Source organism: Pygoscelis adeliae, unplaced genomic scaffold (assembly GCF_000699105.1).
Source record: "Pygoscelis adeliae isolate BGI_AS28 unplaced genomic scaffold, ASM69910v1 Scaffold66, whole genome shotgun sequence".
Taxonomy (NCBI): Eukaryota; Metazoa; Chordata; class Aves; order Sphenisciformes; family Spheniscidae; genus Pygoscelis; species Pygoscelis adeliae.
In genome coordinates this window covers 10,051,082-10,076,134 of record NW_008825167.1, presented here as the reverse complement: position 1 = coordinate 10,076,134, position 25,053 = coordinate 10,051,082, and the positions used below count along the sequence as shown (strand labels likewise).

The window sequence follows — 25,053 nt, the reverse complement described above, 5'->3', positions numbered from 1 at the left end:
TCCTGTTCCTTTCACTATCCTTCCCTGCCACTGTAGGGATTGAGGAAAACACTACCTGTGTTCCCGATCCTTCAACCAGTCACTCCAGTGCCCTGAAGTCCCTTACAGTTAATACACTATGCTCTGTTATGATTTAGGATTGTTGTACTTCAAGGCATAATAACAAGTGTGGGATTTGTCTAACCATGATTTTAAGCTTGCTTTTTTTTTTTTTTTGCCATCATTGAACTGTTGCATCTGAAAATAGCTTGGGTAGGAGAAATCTTATGATGAGATTTTAAGATGAGGAGCCTGTGGTTGTTTTTGGCTTCAACTTCAAAACCATGTAAATCAAAACAAAAATATTTTAATTAGGTCTTATTTTATACCTCAGATAGTATCTGCTGTTTGTAAGCTCATTCTTAGCAGTACTTTGTAAAAGCAGGCTGCCAGCTGAAGGAACTTAAGATGTTTCTACAAATAGAAGGAATGGAAAAAAGCGTCAAAAGTCACTCCTGAACATACATTTTTAACATTGTTTTCGATTCTGAGGTTGCTCTAGTTGGAAAGCTCTAAAGGGACTGCAGTTGGGCAGAGGTGTGAAAGCATTATTTTGAAGACTTTTGTAGACCCTATTTAAATTCTCATGTGCGTCATCTTGATGTTCTCTACTCTTTTAACTTGCCCTGTCTTTTGCTTCTCTAGGAATATGAAGAAAAAACTGGACGAGCTCACAGACCACTCTCCCCTAAACAGAATGTGAGGAAGAATCTTGATTTTGAACCACTCTCCACTACAGCACTTATTTTGGAGGACAGACCAGCGTAAGTTTTGGGAAGTACCACAGTAAGGGTCCCTTTAAAATTAGGCTAGCAAAGCTTTTCTTACTGTTTGTATTTGATTACTCTAACTTAAACATATGATTTAAAATTTAAAGTAGAATTTTTTTTCAGGCTACTGAATATGAAAGTGGGATGATTATGAGAAAAAATATTGAAACAAAAGTAACCTTATTTTATAATAAAAAGCAATGGCTTTGTATGAAAGGAGGTAATTAGGAGAGCAGAGCTCTAGTTTTGAGTAATTCTAGCTTCTAAACATGAATAAGGGATTTTTATTTTCCCTGAGAGAATGTAAGCATAAAAATGAAGCTGGTATATGCTAAAGAAATTGAGAAGCAAGGATGCAGTGTCCTGTTTACACAGAGAAAGACCACACCTCCATAATTAATGGAACAATGTAATGATTGTTCTGCAGTGGGTTCAGCATCCCATTTTAAAGGTTGTCAAGTACTTGGTAAGTTGTTTCATGCTTCTGTTACTGCAAGGAGGTTCTTGCATATGCAGACTAACTCTGTAACGATTTACTGGCAGCTGCTCTGCCATGGTTTGCTCCTGAATTACACAAATTCAGTCATGCTTAGTCAATTTATGAATGGTACTCAGCTTTACAAGTATGGCATCTGCATTTTTAGTATAGTTGTGCATTGGTGTAAAGAACTGGCATAACATAGGTCTGTGTTCATCAACAAATCTGTATGAAGAATGCTTATATCAAAGTAGTCTAGTTGTAGGGTCATTTAAGACACTTTTTGGCTTGACTGGTAGACTATGTGACAAGACTTCTTGGGAAATCTGGAACAATGTAAGAGTGATTATTTGTTATAGGAGATTTTATTGTGTACAGCTGGAAACAATACATACTAGCTTATTTGTTGTATTTAAAACCTGTCTGTTAAAAAATCATTCTTTATATGCGATAATCTGAGAAGTACAGTGTTCATAGATCAAATTAGTGATACATTACAGGATAACATTCAGATTTTGCTTTCTTTCCTACTGTTGATAGACTGAGGAACTCCTAGCAGAAATGTATTTTTAAGATTCTAGACAATTGAATCATCATTTCTTTCCTCTAGTATGGAAAACTGCTCTGGACAGCAGTCCTGTCCTCTGAATCTTTCTAAAGAATCTTTTTTAATTGTTTACTTACAGTTTGCATACTATTTTTTTTTAACATATTAGGCTTTAAGTAATTTATTTTTGATTTCCTATGACAAAAAGATTTAAGACTTCCGGAAGAAAAATGCAGTGAGGTTTTTTTTCTGAAATGGCTGCTCTTCATTTTGCACTCACTTGTAGGGTTTAAGTAAAACTTTCTAGGAAGAATCAATAAATATTCCATAGTCCCTCTAGCTGTAACTGGAAAAATCTTAATAGATACTAAACATCATTTCACATGTATGGTGATGTCATTAAGAGATAGGACAAGTAGTTTAAGTGGTAGAATTTAAGTTAGCAGAACTTGCATTGTTTCATCTGGTTTTCCCTTCCAAACTTTTCCTAACTTACACCATTTCTGAAGACCTGGGTTTAAAAAAGATGCTGGTCAATTTACATAAATGAAACCAGAAAAGAGTAGATTGTTCTCTGTGGTTAACAATGACACTAATGTGAAAAATCCACTTTTCTTGTTCTTGTAACAATCTTGATTTTAAAAAATATTCATAGGCATATATCACATGACTATGCATACTTCACAGGTAACATGATTATGTAAATAGTAAAGCATACTGCTATTAATGGTGACTGCTGATGGCTAGCAGCTGCCTTATGTGTGACACCTTACAGGAATGTGAAAGTGAATTTTTGCATATCTTTTTTATTAACCAAAGATAGAAACGGTCCTAGGAATACCATACAGTGTTCTACAATACAGAAGAACAAAATACTTAGTCATTTCCTGTTCTGATGTTTTGGTGATCCTGTAGTTGTATGAGATACATAGTGGTTATGTTAATTACAAATACGATTAGCTTAAAGTTAATGTGGTCTGACATACGACCGCGTGTATTTGTATGGCAGAGGTGTTACCAGTTTAATCACAAATTTTAATCACAAATCAAAATGGCTGTGTTGGTATTGATAAATGGAGAGTATAGAGGATGACTCCAGTGCCACTTGTTGCTGTGTAAGTGAGAGGTAGGAGTTAAGCCTTTAAAATAGAAATGGGGTCTCAGAGAGCAGAGGGGAAAAGGAGGCTGGTGTAGGAAGTCATTACTGCATGGGTGAAGAAAGTTGTGGACGTAACTCTTAAATGAGGTGCACAGTAAGAGAGAGTATGGTCGTGTATCTTATCTGTAGAGATCAGTTGAAATCAAAACTACCAGCTTGGTATATACCAGTATATTCCCTTTATTTATGAAGATCAGCCTGTGGGTTCAGTTGGTTTAATAATAAAAATGCTGAAATTACTAAACATAAGGAAATTACTCAGCATATTTTGTGTATAAAAGTAGTTGTAGCTGGTCAGTGTTCTTTCCTTCTCTTCTGCTGACTCTGGCAAAAAAAAAAAAATTCTTTCCAAGGACTTGTTGCTCTACTCTTTGATCAAATATTTTGACAAGAGGCAGTATATGCTTTTCTCTTAGAAGTGTCTAGAATTTTCTTTAGACAGGCTTGCCAACTTTAAATACTGATTATTATTTTTTAAATTTAAGGAACCTCCCCGCAAAACCAGCAGAAGAAGCCCAGAAACACAGACAACAGTATGAAGAAATGGTCGTTCAGGCGAAAAAAAGAGGTGATGGAATTTCTTGTCTTCAGAGGAGAGAAGTAAAGTTAAGGGGTCTTTCTAAACCTGAAATGTGCTTTTGTCAGTCTGTTGCTCTGTAACGTGAAGGATCTGTACCTCCCCTCAAAGAAGAATCAATCCAGAGAAGAGAGAGGGATGACGGTAGTTTCATTAAAAAGCCCCATGCCAAGCTGAAAAAGAAAACAATCCTAGAATCCGGCAGGAAACAATTTTTTGATTTGTAACTCTTAAATAATTGAGTGGCATCTGTTTGTGGGTTTAAAAGCTTACTTACTAATATATTGAAGTAGATTATCAGTCAAATTAGTGAAGACTAGACTTACTTAGATAACTACAGGATATTTGATAGTTTCATGTTGGGAACAACCTGTGGAGGCTGTAGTACATAAATACATAACTTTCCACATAGGAAATTGTATGTAGTTATGTTCACTTGATAATCTGTCTCCCACTTAAAATTTACAGCTTTCTCAAGGTTTTGCTCATAATTTCTTGTCTGACGTTGTTCACAGAAGTGTCTCGGCAACACTGTACTACGCACATCAGGTAGAGCTGAACGTTGTGGTTTCCTTCCGCTGATATTTTTTACCATCTGGGTTTTCTAATAAAAACAAGCTTTGCAATAATAGGAAATTTGGACTTGTGGAAGTTTTGTGTCCAGTGAGAGCTACTGGAAATACTTTTTTTTCCAGCTGGCCAGATCCCTGAGCCATATGAAACAGCGGAAAGGTGATATGAACACAGGACTTGCTTGCTTTCTGCAGTTGACAGATTAATAAAAGTATCCTCTTGTGGTTTTGAACATCATACACCTACCAGTGAAGTTCTAACTTCATGTGACTCCTGTGTTAGTATATCCACTTAATGTGTAGTAGTCCAAAGGAGTTTCTCTCTTCTTTCTTTGCATGTAGGGTAGATGGTTTGGGAGAAATGGGATGATGCTCAGGTTGGGCAATGGGCCAGGGCCTTCTGCTGTCTTCACAGGACTGGAGTATGTCATTCTGTCCAGATAAATAACCTGACAAACCCATTTTCCCAAAAGTCACTCCAGATGAAAAACTTTGCAGAGTGATGTATTCTGTAGAGGTCAGGAAATAAAAAAGTGTAAACATCCTCTTTTTGTTTAGAGAAGAATTCAAAGCCTGCATTTAGGCAGGCTTTCAAAGAGCTCATATCAAAGCTGAAAATATTAGGAGGCAGTTGGTATGGTTCTGCTCAGGCACAGCTTCTGTTGGGCTTTAAAGTGGACCCATCAGGTTGTGTGTGTTCATTCCAAAGACCTTGTTCATGGTACTGCTGTTCTTCAGTTAGTTTTCCTTGCCAGGTCAGTACCTTCCTATATTGTAAACAGTGTGTGTGTGCACGCACCATGTCCTGTATTTCCACTGTGCTGCTATAGAGTGTCTGCCTGCGTGCGTTAAATTGCATGTCTAACAAATTTGCCTGTGGAAAAAATAGTAGTTGATGATGCAAGAAGAAACACTGAGTGATAATGTAAAAATGTAAAATATGTTTAAACTAAACATGAAAAATGCATTCTTTTTAACGAACTGAAGGTTTCCAGTGTGTGTGTATATATATTTGTGATGTATGACATTTAGATTTACCATACGCTAAGTAACATTAAAAATGTGGCTCGTGATTTCCTGGCAGTATATCTAAATCATAATTTACAGTAAAGACCAATACATAAGAGTGAAAGTAAAATACAAAATTTGTATTTTTTAGCCTGTATTTTTTAGTCTGCCATAAAAAAAGGGGTGGGGCTTTATTAGGAAATACCCTACTAGGTGGGGCTGTTGGCTGTCAGAGATGCTAATTCAGAGTTACTAATGGGGTTAGATTTGAAGGGTCAGAGGAGCCTTATATTATCCAAGTCCCTTTGTCCCATCCATCGAAAATGGGACTTATGCATAGTTCCACTTTTTTCTTTATTCACATTTGGCATTACTGATTAGCTTCCTGTATGTCTGGGAAATTTTTAGAATTTGAACAGTCCACTGTACATTTAGGTGAATCTAGTGTGCTTTTACGTTGCTGTATAGCCATGAATAGCTAACTCTGAATATTTGGTTTCTGGCTTTATTAACTTAAAAAGGAAATTGCTTTTCTGCAGAGCTTAAAGAAGCCCAAAAGAGAAAGAAACAACTGGAAGAACGCTGTAAACTGGAAGACAGCATTGGCAGTGCTGTTTTAACTTGGAACAATGAAATCTTGCCCAACTGGGAAACTATGTAAGACAGTATGTTATACTGAGTTTTAAGTAAAATTGCTGAGTCTGTATCCTGAAGAGAAGTTACAAAGTTAGCAAGTATAATTTTAAATGGTCTTGGAAGCTTTTGTTTGAAAGTCGCTTTTGGACAGCTACAAAGAAAATGAGCAACATATGTTTCATTAATTCTACAAGGTGGCTGGAAGTGATGCAGTTTTTATTATTTGTCTTTAATGGAGGTTCAGGATATTCAGAAACCGTAAAACACTGAGGAGTGATTTGTGGTAGAGAATGTAAAAGCAGAAAGCATAATGCTTGAACACTATGCGCTTACCAGAAATGAGCTTTCCTTGACTACTTGAGCTGTTGATGTTATAATATCAGATGTAGATTGAAGTACGTGTATGGTATTATGAAGCCTCTTTAATTACAGAGTGGTATACCTGCTGGGATAATCAAGTGATGGAAAAGAGAAGTAAGGAAAAGTTATTTTAAAAAAATGTTAAGTGCTAAAAAATTTCCTACAAAGACACAGCACAGGCAATTGGTAAACTACCTTCACTGTCCAGTTTTTCATGGACTTTGCTAGTCACCTTAAAAAAAACAGTGCACACCCACCCCCACCCCCGAATATAACCACAATAACAACAAAAACCAACCTCCACAGCACTCACAATTGCAATTTGCTTAATCATGGAGTTCAGTTGTCCTGAGAATGTATGTTAAAAATGTGGATGGAATTCGTTGGAAAACGCGTTTCTGGAGAGCTGAAGTATTAAATTAAGTATAAGCAAATTGCAGATTTACATGTCTGTCTTCAGTGTTTGAAGATGCATCTGTTATGGCTGTTGTTAAAATAAGGACACCTTTTCCTGGATTGGTTTATAAATCCAGATGTTCCCCAATGTATTCACTATTTTACATTTTAGTTCAGAATCTGCTTTTAGATAAATAGATTGTTGTGGGTTTTGTCACTACCACAAACTTTCATTGGTGTTTAGGTGTTATTCTGTTCCTCTTTCTGGGCTCTCAGATTGATGAACATCAGCTGCAGCCATTTCAAACCTGTGTTCTGTTAAAATGTCTTCTGTGCTCCCACCTAAAAGTTCTTACTTGTTACATCTTCATGCATTTTTTTGGAGGGTTAGAGCTGCAAAGCCGGGTGGGAAACTGCACATCTCATTTGCACAGCAGGGTGATGACAGAGGGGAGAGGGTAGACTTCCATTAACTTGTTTCTGTATTTCATTTTACATGGAGATTTAAGTCTGTCCAGTCTTTAGCATAGGCAGTGGCATAGATAAGGATTTCATTTTCATTTGTTTATTTCTGTCCCCTATGATTCTTGCTGGTCAAGTGTGGTTGCAGATTACGGATGTTGTGATTACAGTCCTTCTGTCAAAATAAGCCATGAACTCGGAAGGAAGTAAGCTTTCCTTTACAGTTCAAAGCAAAATACTACTAAAGAATGGGTATGTGGAAACCACGTTTGACTTCTTGACCTGTTGTGTTCATCTTGGTTTGGATCCCTTCAGCAGTTCAGCTGGCAGTGAAATATTTCTTAAAACAATCCCTTTTACTTTAAATAGGTGTTGTTCCCGTAAAGTTCGAGAGCTGTGGTGGCAGGGCATCCCACCGAGTGTGAGGGGCAAAGTCTGGAGCTTGGCAATTGGCAATGAGTTAAACATCACCCATGGTGAGACTGTTGTTTTGTCTACATTGTCTTACAAGACTGTCCCCTTACTATTTCTCTTTGTATTTATTATGATGTATCAGAACCTGAGGTGTGGGTATGAGATGTTATCTAGTTATGCTTTTTTGTGGTGCTTTGACATGTTTTGTTCAAAAATACCATGTCTTTTAATCTTGTAACTGCTCTAGGACTGCTGCTGTGAATTGTTCCTGATTATTGCTGTCACTGTGTGTTGCTTTGATGTTAGATGGAGATGGTCAGGCTTAATGACTCAAGCTTTTTTTTTTCTTTTTGAAACTTAGAATTGTTAATTTTGTAATGCCTATGAGTATGCATATAGCGTGCTTCCTTTGATTTAGAGCAAGACATTAGGTTTGTGAGAGATTAAAAGACCCCTGGGAAAATTTGTACTTTCGTTTATGTGTGTGTTTCTGAAAATAGAAATAGTGTGCTACTTCAGAGTACAGAAAAACATATAGCTCTGAAAGACTAACATGTAACTAATTCCAACGTGGATATGTGGTAGACTGCCTGTACTCCTGCTGTATTGTGCTGCTTTTCTGTGCTTGGCTCAGTTACCTTGGGTGTAGTCCTTACATGGAATTTTCCAGACTTACCCCAATTATCCATTCCGATTACAACTTTGAACACTAGTGCACTGCAAGAAAAGTAAATCCTTGAACATAAAATGCAACTTGTGCCTAGGTTGCCTTTCCTTTTCACTTAAGATTAAGTTATAGGTCAGTGTAACAAGTCTTTCAGAACCATAACCTACTTAGAAATTCAACTACTGTGTTAGAGATAGTTACTTGTAATGACTGGGCCAGCATTGCTCGTATGGTAGGTAGTTAATACTTGACAGCGGACATGAGCGTATACAAGTAGTGAACACGGTTTTCTCTGTTTTTCTTTTTCCAGAACTGTATGATATTTGCCTGGCTCGTGCCAAAGAGAAATGGCGATCACTTAGCACAGGAGGGGCTGAAGTAGAATGTGAAGGTACGCTTTATGTGAAGGTTTTATGCTGTGTTACAAAATAACAGATTGTGTAAAATTGTTCCTTAAAATGAAATCACAGACTTTACTAACAATTTCAGCTATAAAGATCCCTCTGGTAAAAAGAAAGCTGCTTCTTGTGGAAGCAAGAAATAGCTGTATTCTTTCTTTCCAGTGAAGCTATAGTCTCTTACAAAACACACTTGTTCATTTTTCTTTATAAACTATGTCTAGGTACAGTTCTTATTTGATGCTAATTTATAGGAAAACTAGAAGAGTTTGGGGATTATAATTTGAATTGCAACACTAAAATACTTTCTGCATCTGTAGTTTTGGAATTGAAACTCAAATTATAGCAGAAAATTGCATTTTAGTCCCTTATTGCAGCTTTGTGCCCATCTCTTGGGTGTGTTTCAGAGAGCAGCAATTTAGTTTTGCAGATGAAGTGGTTTGAGATTTACTAATTGATTGGAAGAGTTGTCTGGTTTTGAGAGCGTATAAAACTACATGCAGGTGCTTGAAAATGCCTTTGGTTAAGTAATTATGCTGAGCACAAAAAGGAGAATATACATACTGGCATTTATCAACAGAAAAATATTTTTGATTGGAAGTCCCCTACTTTGTTCTCTTAAGATTGTCTGCATCTTAAATAAGATGACATGTAGTACATTTCCGGCTTCCTCTTGCACTTTATTTTCTGGAGTGTATATGCTCATGTGATTGGTGTAAGCATTGGCTAGTGACAACTCTTGTTTTTTGGTTGCTCAATAAGTGGCAGTAGGTAATTCCCACCTATACTTACCAGAACAGGCAAAATACAAATAAAACTTTTTGATACCAGAAAGAAAACTAACACTTTAGAAATTTACTTTGTATGAGATCTGTAAGGAGAGTGTATTGCCATGTCTGTGATCTTTAACAACACATACAGAGTAAATAAACATGATTTTTGGAAGGGCAGCTGACAGTAGTAGAGACAGGTGGCATCATCAAATGCTTCTGCTTTAGGACTTCTCCCTCCCACCACAACCTTTCCACAGAGGCAGCTATTTCAGGAGATACTGGGAAGCCTTGTTGAGGGCGAGGGGTCAAAGGTAACAGGCTTGTGTCTGTCTAATGATTTGTCAGCTAATAACAGTAAAGTGCCTGACCTGCCTTGTTCTGTGTCTTGCCCTCCATCGCTTCGAAACATATTGAGGGTCAATGTGCACTGTAGGGTTGCTTCGAGTCAGGACATACTTGCTTCTTAGCCTGTGTGCTGAATTCAGGGAATTGTCCTGTCTATACCTTTATTCCCTAGCATTCACATCAAAATAAATGAACTGTGCAAAAGCTAACCCTTACCGCGGCGGACAGAGCGTACATTGGTCCATGTAATAAATGCAGTAACTTTGGCTATTGTAGATGCTGGATTTTCTGCAGCTGACAGAGAAGCAAGCTTGGAGTTAATAAAACTGGATATCTCAAGAACGTTTCCTAATCTCTGTATATTCCAGCAAGTAAGCAATGTTAACTTTTGTCTTGACTTCTCAGACAAATTAAGTTTACATAATCTTGCCTGTCCCTTGGTTGAAACAGCCCATTGAGTTCAAATCTGAAGTAGACATCTTGAGAGGAGAAAGTTCCTAAAGATTTTGGAAAACTATAAATAATCTAGAAAAGAGTAACCTCAAGGTACTATACATTTGGAAGAGACAAAAAACCAATCTGTTGGCTAATCGTGATTCATCTAGCCCAGTCCATGCTGGTTTCTGTCTGATAAAGTGATGCAGGTGAGTGTTTCCAAGTGAGTAAATCAACACTGCTGGGTTGCAAATACACGGTAAGTGAGAGAGAGCACAGCTCAAGCAAGCAAGATTTGGTGGCCTTTTTTTTGTTCTGTGCAAGACCAGTTTAACTTGGATGTTTTTGGTATGCTTTAACAACTCATTGTAACCAGATATTTTGTCCTTCTATACACAAATTTCAGCAGCCCTGTAAAAAGTTTAGATTGTGATAAGTCAACATTTCTGGGTGGAAGACTTCTCCCTTTGGAAATTCTCAGCCAGTTACAGTACTTAGTGTAGAATATGGCAGCTGTTAATAGTCAACAGTGTGAAATTCTTTTCAGCTATACATGTCATTCTTGATATGCTGTGTGTGTGTTATGGCATATTGTTGTTTTAACTATTTTCTTCATGGTTGAATTCTGCCTCTAGTCTAATAGACAGTTAAGTCATTCTCATTAGTGTTTTGCTTTCTTGGCACTATTGTCAAAGTGCTGCTAAGCTATAAGGAATCTGTTAGGTTTACATTCCTCTTGTATGAGGATTTAATATGTAATTGATGTATTGGATGAACTGTATGCGTTTGTAATAAATGTAGTATGGAGGGCTGTTTCATGCTTTTAAAGCCAAAATTATTTTGAAAAACTTGGGGCTGTTCAAAGCTGCATAGGGAAATAATGTGTCCTTCATCAGAAGTAATAGATACTGTCTGTAGTACAGAAGGGTGTTTTTAATGTTTGTTATACACTCAGATGTATTGTCTTGTTTTTGTTTAATTATAGGGTGGTCCTTACCATGACACGTTGCACAGTATTTTAGGAGCCTATACTTGTTACAGACCTGATGTAGGCTATGTAAGTGAAGAAAATTTTTTTTGGGGGTGGGTGGCAGAACTAGGGGGAGGGAGGATTGTGTTAATCAGTCCTTTGTAGACCAGTATTAAACGATTTTGTGAATGCTTGTGGGGTTTCTGTGTGCTGTCTTCTATTCCAATACAGGCTTGAGAAGTGTATGTAATGGTTCTGTTGCTAGATTTCAGTTTTTTAACAGGTTAAGTAATTGGAAAACTCAAAAGTACATATTTGTAGTGCTTGAAAATTGGAGCCAAAAGAGAAGATGTAGTTAAATTGGTCCTTTGAAGTACATACTGTTCTTAATGGCAGTCTTACTGAGACTATTCTGTTGAGTTGAGTATCTTGCTCCTCTTGATATGCATTTCTGTGCCTTAGCACTGTGAGCTTCTGGAACAGTCTTTAAAGCAATGCCCATTGAGGCTATGTGAGCTCCCTCAAAGTATTTGAAGTAGTGATTATAAGAGGACTGAGTGGATTTCAGATACTTCATTTAGTCTTTTTTCCCAGGGCAGGGATATATATATAGGAGCTTATTCTTTATTTGGTAGCAGTTATTTTAGAGAAGGCAAATGTAGAAAGATAACATTCCTATTCCGTGAGTAGCATGTGATGCTTGGCAAAAACTCTGAACGTGACTGCTGGGAAATTGGCAAAAGGGCAGATCAGGTGGCGTGCTTCATTTGTCATGGAACCTGTTGCGTTGGGAAGGAGCTTGTTCCTCAGGTTTGCAGGGAGGACTGCCACACCTTGGTCCATGTGACTCTGCAATGGCAGCGTTACACCCTCTGAGTGAGTCTTGCCTAGATTCAGCATTGATACCATAGCACACTTTGCAGAATAATGCAACAACATTATGAGCTTATGGTAAATGAAACATGAGCTTAATCTTAAAATGCAACTTAGTGCTTGTCAAATGAGTCATTGCAGTTGTCTGTAACTGCTGGTAATTGATTGAAGAAGGAAAGAACAGGCTTTGTCTCTAGTGTCCTAGTCCAGCTTTCCACAAATAAGGGTATATATGACCCATCCCTAGGAGAGGAGGGTTTGCTTAGAAACAGCTTATTCTTCAAAAAAATCTTTGTTCTGCGTATTTGAAAGTGCTGTCACCCTAGCCTGTCTTAGGAGTTTTACTTAGAGTCTTTGAAAGGAGGCAACGAGGGGATCATTGGCTTCCATACTCTGAACGTTCAATACCAAAGGGTCATGTGGGTTAAAAAAAATCTGCCTTTCTGAACATGTCGCAAAATTCAGCAGCTCAGCGAGTGCATTAAACACTAGTGATTATGAGGACAAAATGAGGCAGTATTCTTGGAAGAATACAGTTATTGCTGAACGGTAACACTTCTCCTTTCTTTAGGTACAGGGCATGTCATTCATAGCAGCTGTATTGATCTTGAACTTGGATACTGCAGATGCCTTCATTGCTTTTTCTAACCTTTTAAATAAACCCTGTCAGATGGCATTTTTCCGTGTGGACCATGGCCTTGTAAGTATGCAAGAAAACCGTAATCTACATGTTGTAGATACGTGTAGGGTAAAAAAAATTGATGGGCTCCATAGCTTGGAAAATAAGTCAGAGTTTATTTTAAAGCAACATGCTTGATAAACAAAAAAATCCCAACACGCGCACACCCCCTCAAGAAAACCAATCCAAACGAAAAACCAATCCACTAACCTTTTTGAACAGGCAGATGAATGAAATTGTTCAGCTGCTATTTTATGATGCTCAAAGAATAGTTATGAGAGTATTATTGTAGGTGTTTTTCAAATTGAGTGCTGTAGTTTAAAGCTGAAAATGCCTTAATGTTAGAAGAAGTGTCTTGAAGGTGCCTTTTATCCCAAACTAATAGGTTGCTAAAAATAGATTGTTGCAGGGAGAACCAGGTTTCCTATCTCTTACTGTAGCAGCTGTGTTTGAAAAGGAGCCTGGAGGAATCAGGTGAGCAGACCCCTCCAATTTTCAGTGGGAGCTGGTTGCCTGATTCTCTCTGGAGTCTCTAAAATTCCTTGTTAGCAGGTACACTGGGCTACTTGTGTACCATAGCAAAATCAGACACATCTCCTGAAATGTGTTTTTAATTTACTTTAAAAGTATTTTTTGGTAAAATATATGGCATTCTGTATTTCTTTCTCACTTACCTGTTAACACTATGAAAATAGGATCTGCTTCTCAAGAGTTCAAATGGGAGAAATAAAGCAAGGGAATGGATGACATCAACAATCACTTTTGTTGCTTAAACAGTAGGACACTAGGGATCTTATCAGTATTTCCTGGTGGAAAAGCAGTACGTAATTCCCTGTTGCAGCCCCTGAATCTCATCAGTTCTCAATGCCCATGGGGAGATGTACCAGAGCGCAGACAGCATTGCTAGAAGCAGTATCAGTCCATCTCTGTTACTGTACTTGGAAAAAGAGTACATGCTCATGCATTCAGTGTGTAAATATGGTTCCTCTGAAGATGAGTTTGGAATTAAATTTACTAGAATAAGTTGTTTGGTTTTTTTTTTTAACTGAGATAGTGTTTTTTGGTATGCTCTTGGATAGTGCTGTTTAGTTCTGTTAGCCTGGCTAGATAGAGGCTGCCTGATAAATGAATGCTTACAGAAGAGTAGAGGTGGTGATACATGAAGGAATATTAACATATCGTGAAATGACAAAGCCGTGATTCACACCACAAGGAAAACTTCGTACCTAGTATTTCAAATGAGAGTAGTGAGACATGAAGAGAGACAGTTTTGGCTTCCCGTGGTTAATATACTGATGGGCTGTCTACCCTCATCTTTGTGTCAGTTTTACAACTTAATAACCAAATGCTGATTTGTGTTAACATATAATAAATAAAAAAATAAAACCAGTGTAAGTTAGTTGTGGAAATGATAGTAATTTATACAGATTTATCTTGATTTCTTTTGTTGGTTACGGTTTTATTAAACTAGAATTTTTTTTTAATTACTACTAAGTAAATGTCTTGTTGACTGTTGATTTAATCAGGATAAATACCTGAACTGCTATTGCATTTCTAATAGAGCTGCCTGCATTACTATCAATAGATGTGATTGTAGCAGTTATTTGTAAAATTCCTTCTCTAAAGTACTTCTGAAACGCTTTAGTAGAACTCTCTTACTGTGGTGCTAGCATGTGAACAGATCATTTTGTAAGTAGGGCTGTAACTGATGGTTCAGAGATTTTATGTAACTTCGGATGGCTATTCTGTAGAATACACCCATCTCTGACTGGCTTTTAGGCCTTACACTCTTACTGACTACCGGGCTCAATTTTTTATTTGCTGCTGTTTAATGAAGGTAGTCCATCATCTGTCACAGAAATTTTTCCCGTTTCATCTGAATGAAGTAAGGATATTTAAAAAAACCTGGGTAACAAATCTGTCGTCCTTTAAAAGGATTTCAGACAAAAGGCTCCTCTTTTCCCTTTACTGTCATGGTTTTTTGGGGAGAAGCATGCTGATACAACTCATACTTTGAAGTAATCACAGCCATTCTTCATTGCTTTTATTGGGATATTGTAATTAAAATTACTGAATTATTCAAGTACTTTGCTTAACTTTTCTCCCTATAGTATTAAGAGGACAGGGAGGGGGAGCTAAAAAGTCTTTTGTTTTTAACTCTTAGTTGGATTGGAAGTTTTTCTTTTTCCATGCCCTCCGTTATGAAATTTGACCTAAATATTCAAACTTTAAAATAACATGAAAGTCTTCGTGTTAAAAGGAGTACAGTTCAGGGGTTACAGTATCAGATGGGAGTTAGAATCTGCTTCTCTTGCATAGGTGTTTTGTCTTGATCTTTGCCTTTTCTTGTGTGAACTTAATCTCTCCCTCTTTGCAATAGAAATGCTATTATCTCATTTTAAAATGTATGGTATGAAAGAGCTTTGTTATTAGAATATGATTTATGATTGGAGCCAATTGGATGCTTCACTCTTGCTGTGGACTATTAAATTATTTTAGTTCTGTGTTTCATTTTATAATCCAGTGGGCCTTTCATTTTTTTGTGTGTTATTAAATTACAGCCACAAGCATAAAGCACCATTCTGTTATCATAATTATTTTGAGAAATCAGCAAATATCTTCTCTCCTGCAGGTATTTTTCTTTCCAGAGGAAGCTGGCCAAGACCCAAACCAATAATCTATATTGTTTAGTATGAGAACAGTATATAGGGTGGATCTTAAACTCCATGTGCTTGCAGATGCTGTCCTTTATGTAAATGTTTAGCTCTTTATTGTATCATGTAATTCATACGATCCTGTTTTTGAAGAGCATTAATCCAACAACAGATAATACATTTAAGCCTATTAATACAGCTAACTGCTTTTTTCTCCCCATTGTATTTTCCCAGATGTTGACTTACTTTGCTGCATTTGAGGTATTCTTTGAAGAAAATCTGCCAAAGTTATTTGCTCACTTCAAAAAAAATAACTTAACTCCAGACATCTATCTTATTGATTGGTAAGACATTGAAAGTATAATTAATGTGCATACTAGCATAGAGCTCCATGTCAGTATTCATGACAGAAACTGGAGTGCTCTTACCTGGTTTAGTATTCTTTTAGGATAAAGGCTTTATCTTTTGTTCAGTACTTGAGTTTGTCAATCCAAATCATTACCACATACTTCTGTGATGTTTAACGTTTGCCTAACCTTTATTATTGTACTTCTGTTGAGTTTGAAGCTTATTTTGAAATACAGCTGTATAGCACTGTTTGGCCATATTTAGTGCATATTTGGATTGATCTGAGAAAATCTGTTAGGTTTTCTGCTTTATGTGCAGGTGTGTACCAGGGGTGTATATCCAGACAGTATTGCTAGTCTTGTATTTGAAAGTTACAGTTTGTCCTCTTGCACAGAACAGGAAAAGAGCAGTTAAAATATAGCGTTTCTATCCATACAACAAAAACCTAGAAGCTACAGAAAAGCAAACACCTAAGCTTTTGGCAGGATGAACTATGGCTCCTGGGCAGTATCTCACTCGTATGTTAGGTGGTCCCAGATCCTGTTTAGAGGATCCCAGTACAGGTTTAAAAATTGATCTTGACACAGTCCAATTGAATAGCTAAAGGGCATTAGAATGTTTTTAATTACTGCAGCTATTCCATTTAGCAGACAGGCAATTACAATCTTTTTATTTGGTGAAACTGCCTTCCTTTTTAGTTCCAGTGTAATTAGAACCTTTTTCCTTGGAGAGGAAAAAAGGCAAGGATCTTTTTTGCACTCCTGCCAAATTTCAGTGTGGTATAAGGCACTCCAAGTTGAGTATTTGCATTTGTGCCTAGCAGGCTTTGGCTTGGGGAAGCTAAAATGTCTCTTCTCAGCAAGACTTTGTTGTCAGTTTCAGGATGATATGAAATCTTTTTTGTGGAAAAATTGATTTGCCCTTAAATTGTTGACAACTTGTCTTGTTCTCAGGTATCTGACTAAATACCTTCAGTAAAAGATGGAATTCCCAGTAGTAACAGCTTTTTTTTTTCTGAGATAAATAAGTTTTTATTTTGGAAAACATTTGTACCGTTAATGCAGTTCTACCTGAACCAAGCTGTCGATAACCTGGTGATCTTTAAGACCTAGTTGTTAGCACTGAACATGTTCCTGATACATTAGACAGAAATCCATTCGAAGTAATTCAGTCCAATCCAACAGCTAGAAGTTTGAACACGTGAGTTTTCATAGGATCATAGAATTGCTGGGGCATTGGAAGGGACCTCTGGAGGTCATTTAGTCTAAACCCACTGCTCAAAGCAGGGTCAACTAGAGCAGGCTGTTCAGGAGCTTGTCCAGTTGGGTTTTGAGTATCTCCAAGGATGGAGACTCCACAACCTCTCCAGGCAACCTGTTCCATTGTTCAACCACCCTCACAGTGAACAAGGTTTTTATTTTCTTAGGTTTAAATGGAATTTCCTGTATTTCAGTTTGTGCCCATTGGCTCTTGTCCTTTCACTGGATACAACTAAGAATCTGGTTCTGTCGTCTTTACGCCCTCCTACCAAGTATTTTTACACATTTAGGTCCAAGCCATCTCTTGTCCCGGCTAAACAGTCCCAGCTTTCTCAGCCTCTCCCTGTGTATCAGATGCTCCAAGCCTTTAATCGCGTTCTGGCAAGCTGGACTTGCTCCAGTATATCCATGTCTCTATTGTACTGGGAAGCCCAGACTTGGCTCACCAGTGCTGAGTAGAGAGGAGGGATGACCTGCCTTGGCCTGCTGGCAGTGCTGTTCCTAATGCAACCCAGGAGTTTCTGAATGTTCTTTGCTGAAAAGGCATGTTGCTGAGTTAGATTGAACTTGTTGTCCACCAGGACCTCCATGTCTTTTTCTGCAAAGCTGCTTTGCAGCCTGTTGGCTTCCCACATGTATTGGTGTCCAAGCTTATTTCCTCCCCAGCTGCAGGACTTGACATTTCCCTTTGTTGCACTTCATGAGACTCACGTCGGCTCATTTCTCCAGTGTCTCAAGGTCCCTATGGGGTGGTGTATGGACCACTTCTCCCAGTTTTGTATCACCTGCAAACTTGCTGAGGGTACAGTCTGACCCATCATCTAGGTCCTTGATGACGACGTTTAAAAGTATTGGATGAGTATCAAACTCCGGAGTACTCTACCAGTGGATTGGCTGGAAGCTGTACTTCATGCCACTAGTGACAACCTTCTGACCTTGGCAATTCCAGCCAGTTTTCAGTCCAACTCACTGTCCGTTTATCTAGTCCATACTTCATCAGTTCATCAACAAGGATTTTATGGGATATAGTGTTGAAAGCCTTGCTAACATCAAGATAAACAACATCCATTGCTCTCCCCTCATCCACCAAGCCGGTCATCTCATTGTAGAAGGCTATCAGGTTGGTCAGGCATGATTTGGCTTTCATAAATCCATACTGACTTCTCCCAATCACCTTTTTGCCCATCATATGTTTTGAAATGATCTCCAGGAATTTTTCTTCCATTACTTTCCCAGGGATAGAGGTGAGGCTGACCAGCCTGTAGTTCCCTGGATCCTACTTCTTGAAGATAGGAATGACACTTGTTTTCTTCAAGTCCTCAGGAACCTCCCCTGATCACTGGGACCTTTCAAAGATAATTGAGAGTGGCCTCACAATGTCACCAGACAGTTTGCTCAGCACTCACGTGTGTGTCTCACCAGGTCCCGTGCACTTGTATGTGCTCAATTTGTTTAAATGTTCCCTAATGTGATCCTCCTCCACCTAGGGTAGGGCTTCCTTGCACTAGGCTTTCCCACTGGTCTGGAGGATCTGGGATTCCTGAAAGCAAGTCTTCTCAGTAAAGGCTGAGATAAAGAAGGCAGTGAGTACCACAGCCTTCTGTACGTATTTTGTCACCAGGTACCCTGCCCCGTTCAGCAACAGGCTCATGTTTTCCTGAGTCTTTTTTTCTGCTAACGTACCTGTGGAGAGCTCTTCTCATTGTCCGTAACATCCATTGCCAGATTCAACTCCAGATGGGCTTTGGCTTTCCTAGCCCCCTTCCCTACAGAGACAATGTCTCTGTATTTCTCCAGGGTCATCTGCCCCTCCTTCAGCCTCTTGTATGCTTCCTTTTTATATTTGAGTTTTGTCAAGAGGTTCTTGTTCATTCGTACAGGCCTCCTGCTGCCTTAGCTTGAGTTCCTTGATTTTCATATGCCTCTTGCACAGAGGATAGTGTAACATGGGCTTTGTTTGACTTGGCTTTTACACTGGGGTTAAATTTTAATGCAACGTGAGTAGGAGAATGAGGGGATGTGTAATGGATAGGCTCATTTCTCCCAACATTTGATGGGAGAAATACCATTGGAAGGATTTTTATGACTGAAGGCTGAGAATATGAAACTGAACTAGATCTATGCCCAGAGCAGGAAGATGCTAGAAAGAATACTGGAATAGGATAGAAGGGAAGGAAGAGGGCAGAGGCTGGTATGTTCAATGATAAGAGGAAAGATGTTGAAATTATATTGCCTCAGACAATGTCGTGTAAAGCCTGTGTGTGGAGGAAGCAATTGAATAAAAGGGGTATCAGAATAGGAAGACTGTAAACGTGCTGGAGAATAACTGGATAGACAACATTAAAATCACCAGGTTATCTTTTTAATGGATTACTAGTTTAATATCATGCTGTTGTAAATAAGGTGGTTTTTTTTAATGTAGGAGAGACTAAAACTGAGTGTCTTCATGGTACAGGCATGTTAATATCACTCTGTTGTCTTTGAGCTTTACGTTGTAAAGAAGAAATCCTGAGGAACAACACCAGAAACTGGAGATTTAGAAAAAGATTGTTTCGACAAAAGGTTGAAGGTTTACATTCCCCTCAGCAATTTTGCTTTGATAGACTAGTCTTTATTGTATTTTCTTCAGTAAACATTTGTGATCAGCTGTTCTCTCTGAGCACATTTATAGGTTAAAAAAAAAAACACAGAAAAAATGGAAAAAAAAAAAGACTGACTTATGAGAATAGAACTGAAGTGTTGAAGTCTGAGTGCGTGGGGCACATCAGACGCCCCTTTCGTTCCTTCTGTGGGTATCATTAAGAGCACTTGAAAGAAACTTCTGTCAGGAGTGATTGTGGATGGTGCTTCTCAAGGTCTTTGTACCAATGGACTGACAACCCTTAGCATTTCTTGCTGACTACCTGCATCCATATTAAAGCTGTTTATTTTAATCCCAAGGACAATTTACTGTGTTCCTCCCCATCCCTAGAGAGTCAAAACACTATGATCTTGCACAGAAATATAGGCTAGTTGAGGTGGTCCTGCCCAATCCTATATTAAACTTTTTTCACAGTTGTCTTGAGCTAGACAGCTTGTCCCACTCTGTCTTTAATTTTGTTAGACTGTGGAGTTGGTGTTTAACTGTGTAAGATTTAGGTATAATATTAAATATATATGTATTTGTGCATGTGTATATAAGTATATGTATACGTGTGTGTGCATACATATATATACTTTCTACTTTAAAATACTTCGGTCCTCTAGGAAGCAGATTTAGATTTTTTAATTTTTCTTTTAAATGGCCACTGGAAACTTAGCAAATTGGACTTTATATGTGCTGTCCTTCTATTACTTCCAGGAAGTAATATAGAAAAGATGTGAGGAAAAATCAGGTGTGTCTGTGTTCTCACAAGTGAGTAACTATTAAAGCTAAGGACTTTGGAAAATGTTGTTTATAAGGTTGCCTGTGGCTCACGGCTGACAGTGAATTTGCTGTAGTACAAATATCGCTCCAGAACTGTTTCCGGAAAGATAAGAACGTGGTTTCTGTGTGTTTAAAGTCAGGGAAGAATACGGTACAGTGTTGCTCTGAATAGACAGACCTTGTGGTTGTAGGTAAAAATCTCTGAAACAGCCTTGCTCTAACAACATTACTTTTACTTGAACGCGCATTTGTTCTGAGCTCCAAAAGGGATGCCTGCTGCTATTCCGGTGGCTGGCATGGTTACTGTGCAGGCATGTGTGCAGTAAATCTCAGTTGGTGCCAGCTCTGGGAGGGCTCCAGTAGCCAGTGCTGCACAGACCAGTTGCTGGGAAACCCATCCTGCTCCTGCCGCAATTACAGTGGAATCAACTAGTCTCCTTTGTGCTGCTTCCTGTAACCAGTGCCACAGGGAAAGGCAGTAAAACTGGTATGCTTAAATCATTTTTGAAGGGATACATTCCAAGAAAAAGAAATGCTGTGCATGTAGATGGGCCCAGCTATGCAGGTGATGCAGTGCTGCTTTGGGTTTTCTTGGGGCTGGTAGAGGATTTAGGGAGGGGGACCCCCCCGCCAGTTCAGTTCTGTCACTGCCTTCTGTGATGGGACAATGCCAAGGACTTAAGAATTTAATTAAACGGTACAGTGGCATGATTATCAGCAGATACCTGCCAGGAGTAAGGCATCCCTTTTAAAAAGGACCCGTGTGCATCAAGCCCAAACTCCAACTGATGAATCTCATGGAAGGAATCCAAAAGCTAGACAGGGTTTTAATTTTTTTGAAAAATATAAAGGGAATCAAGCATGAGAGAGCTGTAAAGAGCAACGTGCAGTCAGGTTCGCAGAGAATGGAGGGGAAATAGTGTGTCTGAATAGCCCAGTTTTGGCCTCTCGGCTCTGTCAGCTGATGTACCGCAGGCTCCTGGGAGCAGAGCAGAATGTGGATTTGCAAAGGACACATGCTGTCTATTTATGGCCTGCTGCTGCTATACAAACACCTCTTTATCCCTACTCAGAAAAATGATTTTGGCAATAATTATAGCCAAGGGCTTTGTTTGTACTGATGGATTCATCAGCGGTTCTCTAGTATTGCATTGACTGCGATTGTGCTCTGTGAACACTAACTTTCTATTGACACCATTTGCTTGTTATGATAAAGGTCCAAGCTGCTTTGTGTGGACGTTTGTAGTGGGCACTTCCAGTGAAGTATTTATAAGCTCGCTATCTGTTACATTAAGAAAAACACAGTCCATGTCATGCCAGTAACTCTCCACCACCCCAAAAAATGAAGCTTAAGATGATGCTTTAAATGCATGCCTCCTTTTCAAAGAAAAAATGGACTGTAATTCTGTCCAAAGGTTTCTGGTGACATCCTGATTTTTTGAATTGGAGTTGTTGTCTTGTGTCTCCAAAAGATCACAGTCTTCAGCCCAGTTTACAGTGTGCTCATCTTTATGTCACTGCAGGTTAGGATGGAATCAAGTGAAATACTGCACTGCTGCATGGTGCTACTCGGTGAGAGAGCAGGGCTTTTTGGGTGCTTCTGACTGGTTGGAAATTGCTCAGGAACTTACGCAGTATTTATATTACATTGATACATTTTACAATGCGGTCAGATGTGCTGAGTGCTAAGAAGTTGCTCTGTTACAGTCGGTATTGTATAGTACGTAATAGTTAAGTTTTCTTTTCCTAATAAGGAACAAAGTAAATTCCTTTTTTTTCCAACTGTAATGATTTTAAAATTTGTACTAAATAAATTGTTACCCACAGGCTTATTGCAATAACTCTAAAGGTGCTAATGAGAACAGAGATGCCACTATACAATAAAGTATGCATGAACACTTGGAAAGATGCAATCTTTGTCTCAAAGCAGATGTAGTTGAAATTGATACAAAATGTAACAACTAAAAATTAGTACCAGGATGAAGGAGGGAGGATCCAAGAATAAGTTTAAAAGGTAAATTAGTTCATGAGTTTCCACAACTGAACTCAGAACTTGCAGAAATATTTTTGTGCTGTTACAAACATGGGAAAAGAATGTGTGGTGCAAGAATATATAAGACCTGATTTGCATCAGCGTTGTTGTGCGTGAGTTGTCAATCCAAAATCTGGCATACCTGTCTTCATTGCTGTTGCTAACAATATCTTATGAAGACTTTTTAATTAAAAAAAGAAAAGAGGGGGAAAAAAAAAGGAACAAAGGAAAGAAAACACAGAGCCTATGATTATCATGGTAACAGTGCTTTTGCTTTCTTTATAACATTATGGTCATATGCCTTCCCTGTGAGTAGCAAACGAGCCAGGATTTCATGCATCTACCTCAAAGTACACTTGCATCAGAAGCACGTCTGGGAGGAGCAGGAGCATCTGGTACTTCGTTGTTTTTTGGTTTTGGTTTTTTTTCTTCCCCTCGTCCAAACAGATAGCAGCCAGTAGCCTGCATGTTACTCTGACACTGGACCTCTCTGTGCTGGTTAGCTGCACCTGGGACTTCTAGTGAGTTGGAGGAGAGCTGCAGACAGATAATCATCCTGCATGCAGTACAGTGAGAGCAGATTATGTCCAAGTAGTGTGCTGGCGCTGCTGAGAGCTGCTGCTGTTAACTGTTCTAGTCTAGCAGCTACTTTATTACTACAATAAATTTCAGTTGTGTTTCAGACTAGTAGCTCAGATGTCTAATAAAAAAAGTCTTTCAGTAGGAAATGTTTGAAGGGAGCAAATGCTGTATCCATTCTTAGCAGTAATGATTCCTACCGTTGTTTCATTGCTTATTCTAGGGTGCCCAGTCTCCATTCTTGGGGCTCGATGCATTTAATTCTGTGCTAGTATTAATGAAAGTTAATTGCCTTGCAAATTTCCTGCAAATTGCACTTCCTTCCAAATTATGAAGAGATCAGTGTCAAATACCTTAATTGATGTGACAGCTCTTTTGATGTGAGTAAATCTTTTCTGACAAAAAGTAGTGTTCTAATAAATAGTTCTGACTATTTCTTCTGACAGATAATTTTCTGCATAGTTGCAGATTTAATACACATGGGTTATTCAGGGTGGGTCTGAATCATGACAGAATAATACCTTTTGTGAATAAAAACAGATCAAAAAAATCGGCATTGTTACTTATCTTTAACCAGCTCTAGTTTCTGGCTGAGTATTTGCCTGCTACTTGGTGACCAGGAAGGGACTCAGTTGAATTGCTTCCTCTTACACTGTTCTTTTTAAATGGAACAGCTGTTGCTGTTTCCTGTGCGCGTGTGTATATAGACAAAAAGTCTTAATTCTGCTGTGTAGGTGTTCTGTAGCAAGACATTTTTATATGGCATGTGACTGTACAAGAATGTTGAAAGAGTATACAAAGTCTGCAACGCGTGATCAGCCAATAACCCAAAGAGCGGGCTTTTATTGTGCTATTCTTATACATTCATGTACGTATGTAAAATACATATATGAACAGTAGCGGTTTTTTCATCCCAGACTCTACCTCTTATTTGCTTATTTTTATATTTCTAATTTAGCTTTTTGGAGAACGGAATTTAAACAATTTCCACTTGTTATAAAAACATTGCAATGAGATGTAAAAATAGAAAAAAGTAAAATCCTAAGGATCCTAAACCTGCAATTTACTTGTCACCTGAATTTGTGCAAATGGTTTAGTCTCATCTTGCTGCTTGTAAAATGAATATATTTTACCATTTTCCTAAAATGCGCTGATTCACACAGAAGCTGGATACTTGATGACACATCGTTCAAATAATCTTATATAGTAAAAAGCAGATATTGCAGAAAACCTTTGACTATTAGAATTTGCTGTGAAAATATATTCATTCATATTCTATACCTATATATGTGTGTATTATATCTGTTCCATTTTTTTTTATTGTCAATCCGAATTTCCTAAATGAAAAATTGGAGGGGATGGGGGGAGTCTTAAACACAAGAGAAATACTGATCGATTCAGCATACTTGAAAAGAAATGTTGTGTTAAAAGATGTGGAAAGGTTTTCTTTAAATGTGAGGCTTTGCTGACCTCTGCTGGAGAAAGAATTCGTTGCAGTTTTATGGAGATCTTTTATGCAGTGCATCTGTGGAGAAATGTTCTCCCTCTAAATTCTGAAGGAAAAAAATCATGTAAATCTCTTCCTTCTATACTATAACGTGATTCCAGGAAACTTAATTCTCTTCACTTGCTGTTACGGGGTTGTTAGTGGCAATGTTAGGACCTGTTAGGCAGGTCCTGCTTGACCAACCTGATCTCCTTCTATGACCGTGACCCGCCTAGTGGACAAGGGAAAGGCTGTGGATGTGGTCTACCTGGACTTCAGTAAGGCCTTTGACACCGTCTCCCACAGCATTCTCCTGGAGAAGCTGGCGGCTCACGGCTTAGACAGGTGGACTCTGCGCTGGGTCAAAAACTGGCTGGACGGCCGGGCCCAGAGAGTTGTGGTGAATGGAGTTCAATCCAGTTGGCGGCCGGTCACGAGCGGTGTTCCCCAGGGCTCAGTTTTGGGGCCGGTCTTGTTCAATATCTTTATCAGTGATCTGGATGAGGGGATCGAGTGCACCCTCAGTAAGTTTGCAGACGACACCAAGTTGGGCGGGCGTGTTGATCTGCTCGAGGGTAGGAAGGCTCTGCAGAGGGACCTGGACAGGCTGGATCGATGGGCCGAGGCCAACTGCATGAGATTCAACAAGGCCAAGTGCCGGGTCCTGCACTTCGGCCACAACAACCCCATGCAGCGCTACAGGCTTGGGGAAGAGTGGCTGGAAAGCTGCC

General features: G+C 38.7%; 1 protein-coding gene across 1 annotated transcript in view; it reads left to right on the top strand.

The window, feature by feature from the left end:
• The window catches only part of TBC1D14 (TBC1 domain family, member 14), a 51,877-nt gene that overhangs the window by 20,050 nt on the left and 6,774 nt on the right, over positions 1–25,053 (top strand). Inside the window, exons 3-11 of the mRNA XM_009328837.1 lie at positions 685–803; positions 3,479–3,561; positions 5,690–5,807; positions 7,374–7,480; positions 8,396–8,476; positions 9,878–9,972; positions 11,022–11,093; positions 12,451–12,579; positions 15,447–15,556. Of these exons, the coding sequence (XP_009327112.1) occupies positions 685–803; positions 3,479–3,561; positions 5,690–5,807; positions 7,374–7,480; positions 8,396–8,476; positions 9,878–9,972; positions 11,022–11,093; positions 12,451–12,579; positions 15,447–15,556 (914 nt within the window). The remainder of the gene's footprint in view (positions 1–684; positions 804–3,478; positions 3,562–5,689; positions 5,808–7,373; positions 7,481–8,395; positions 8,477–9,877; positions 9,973–11,021; positions 11,094–12,450; positions 12,580–15,446; positions 15,557–25,053) is intronic.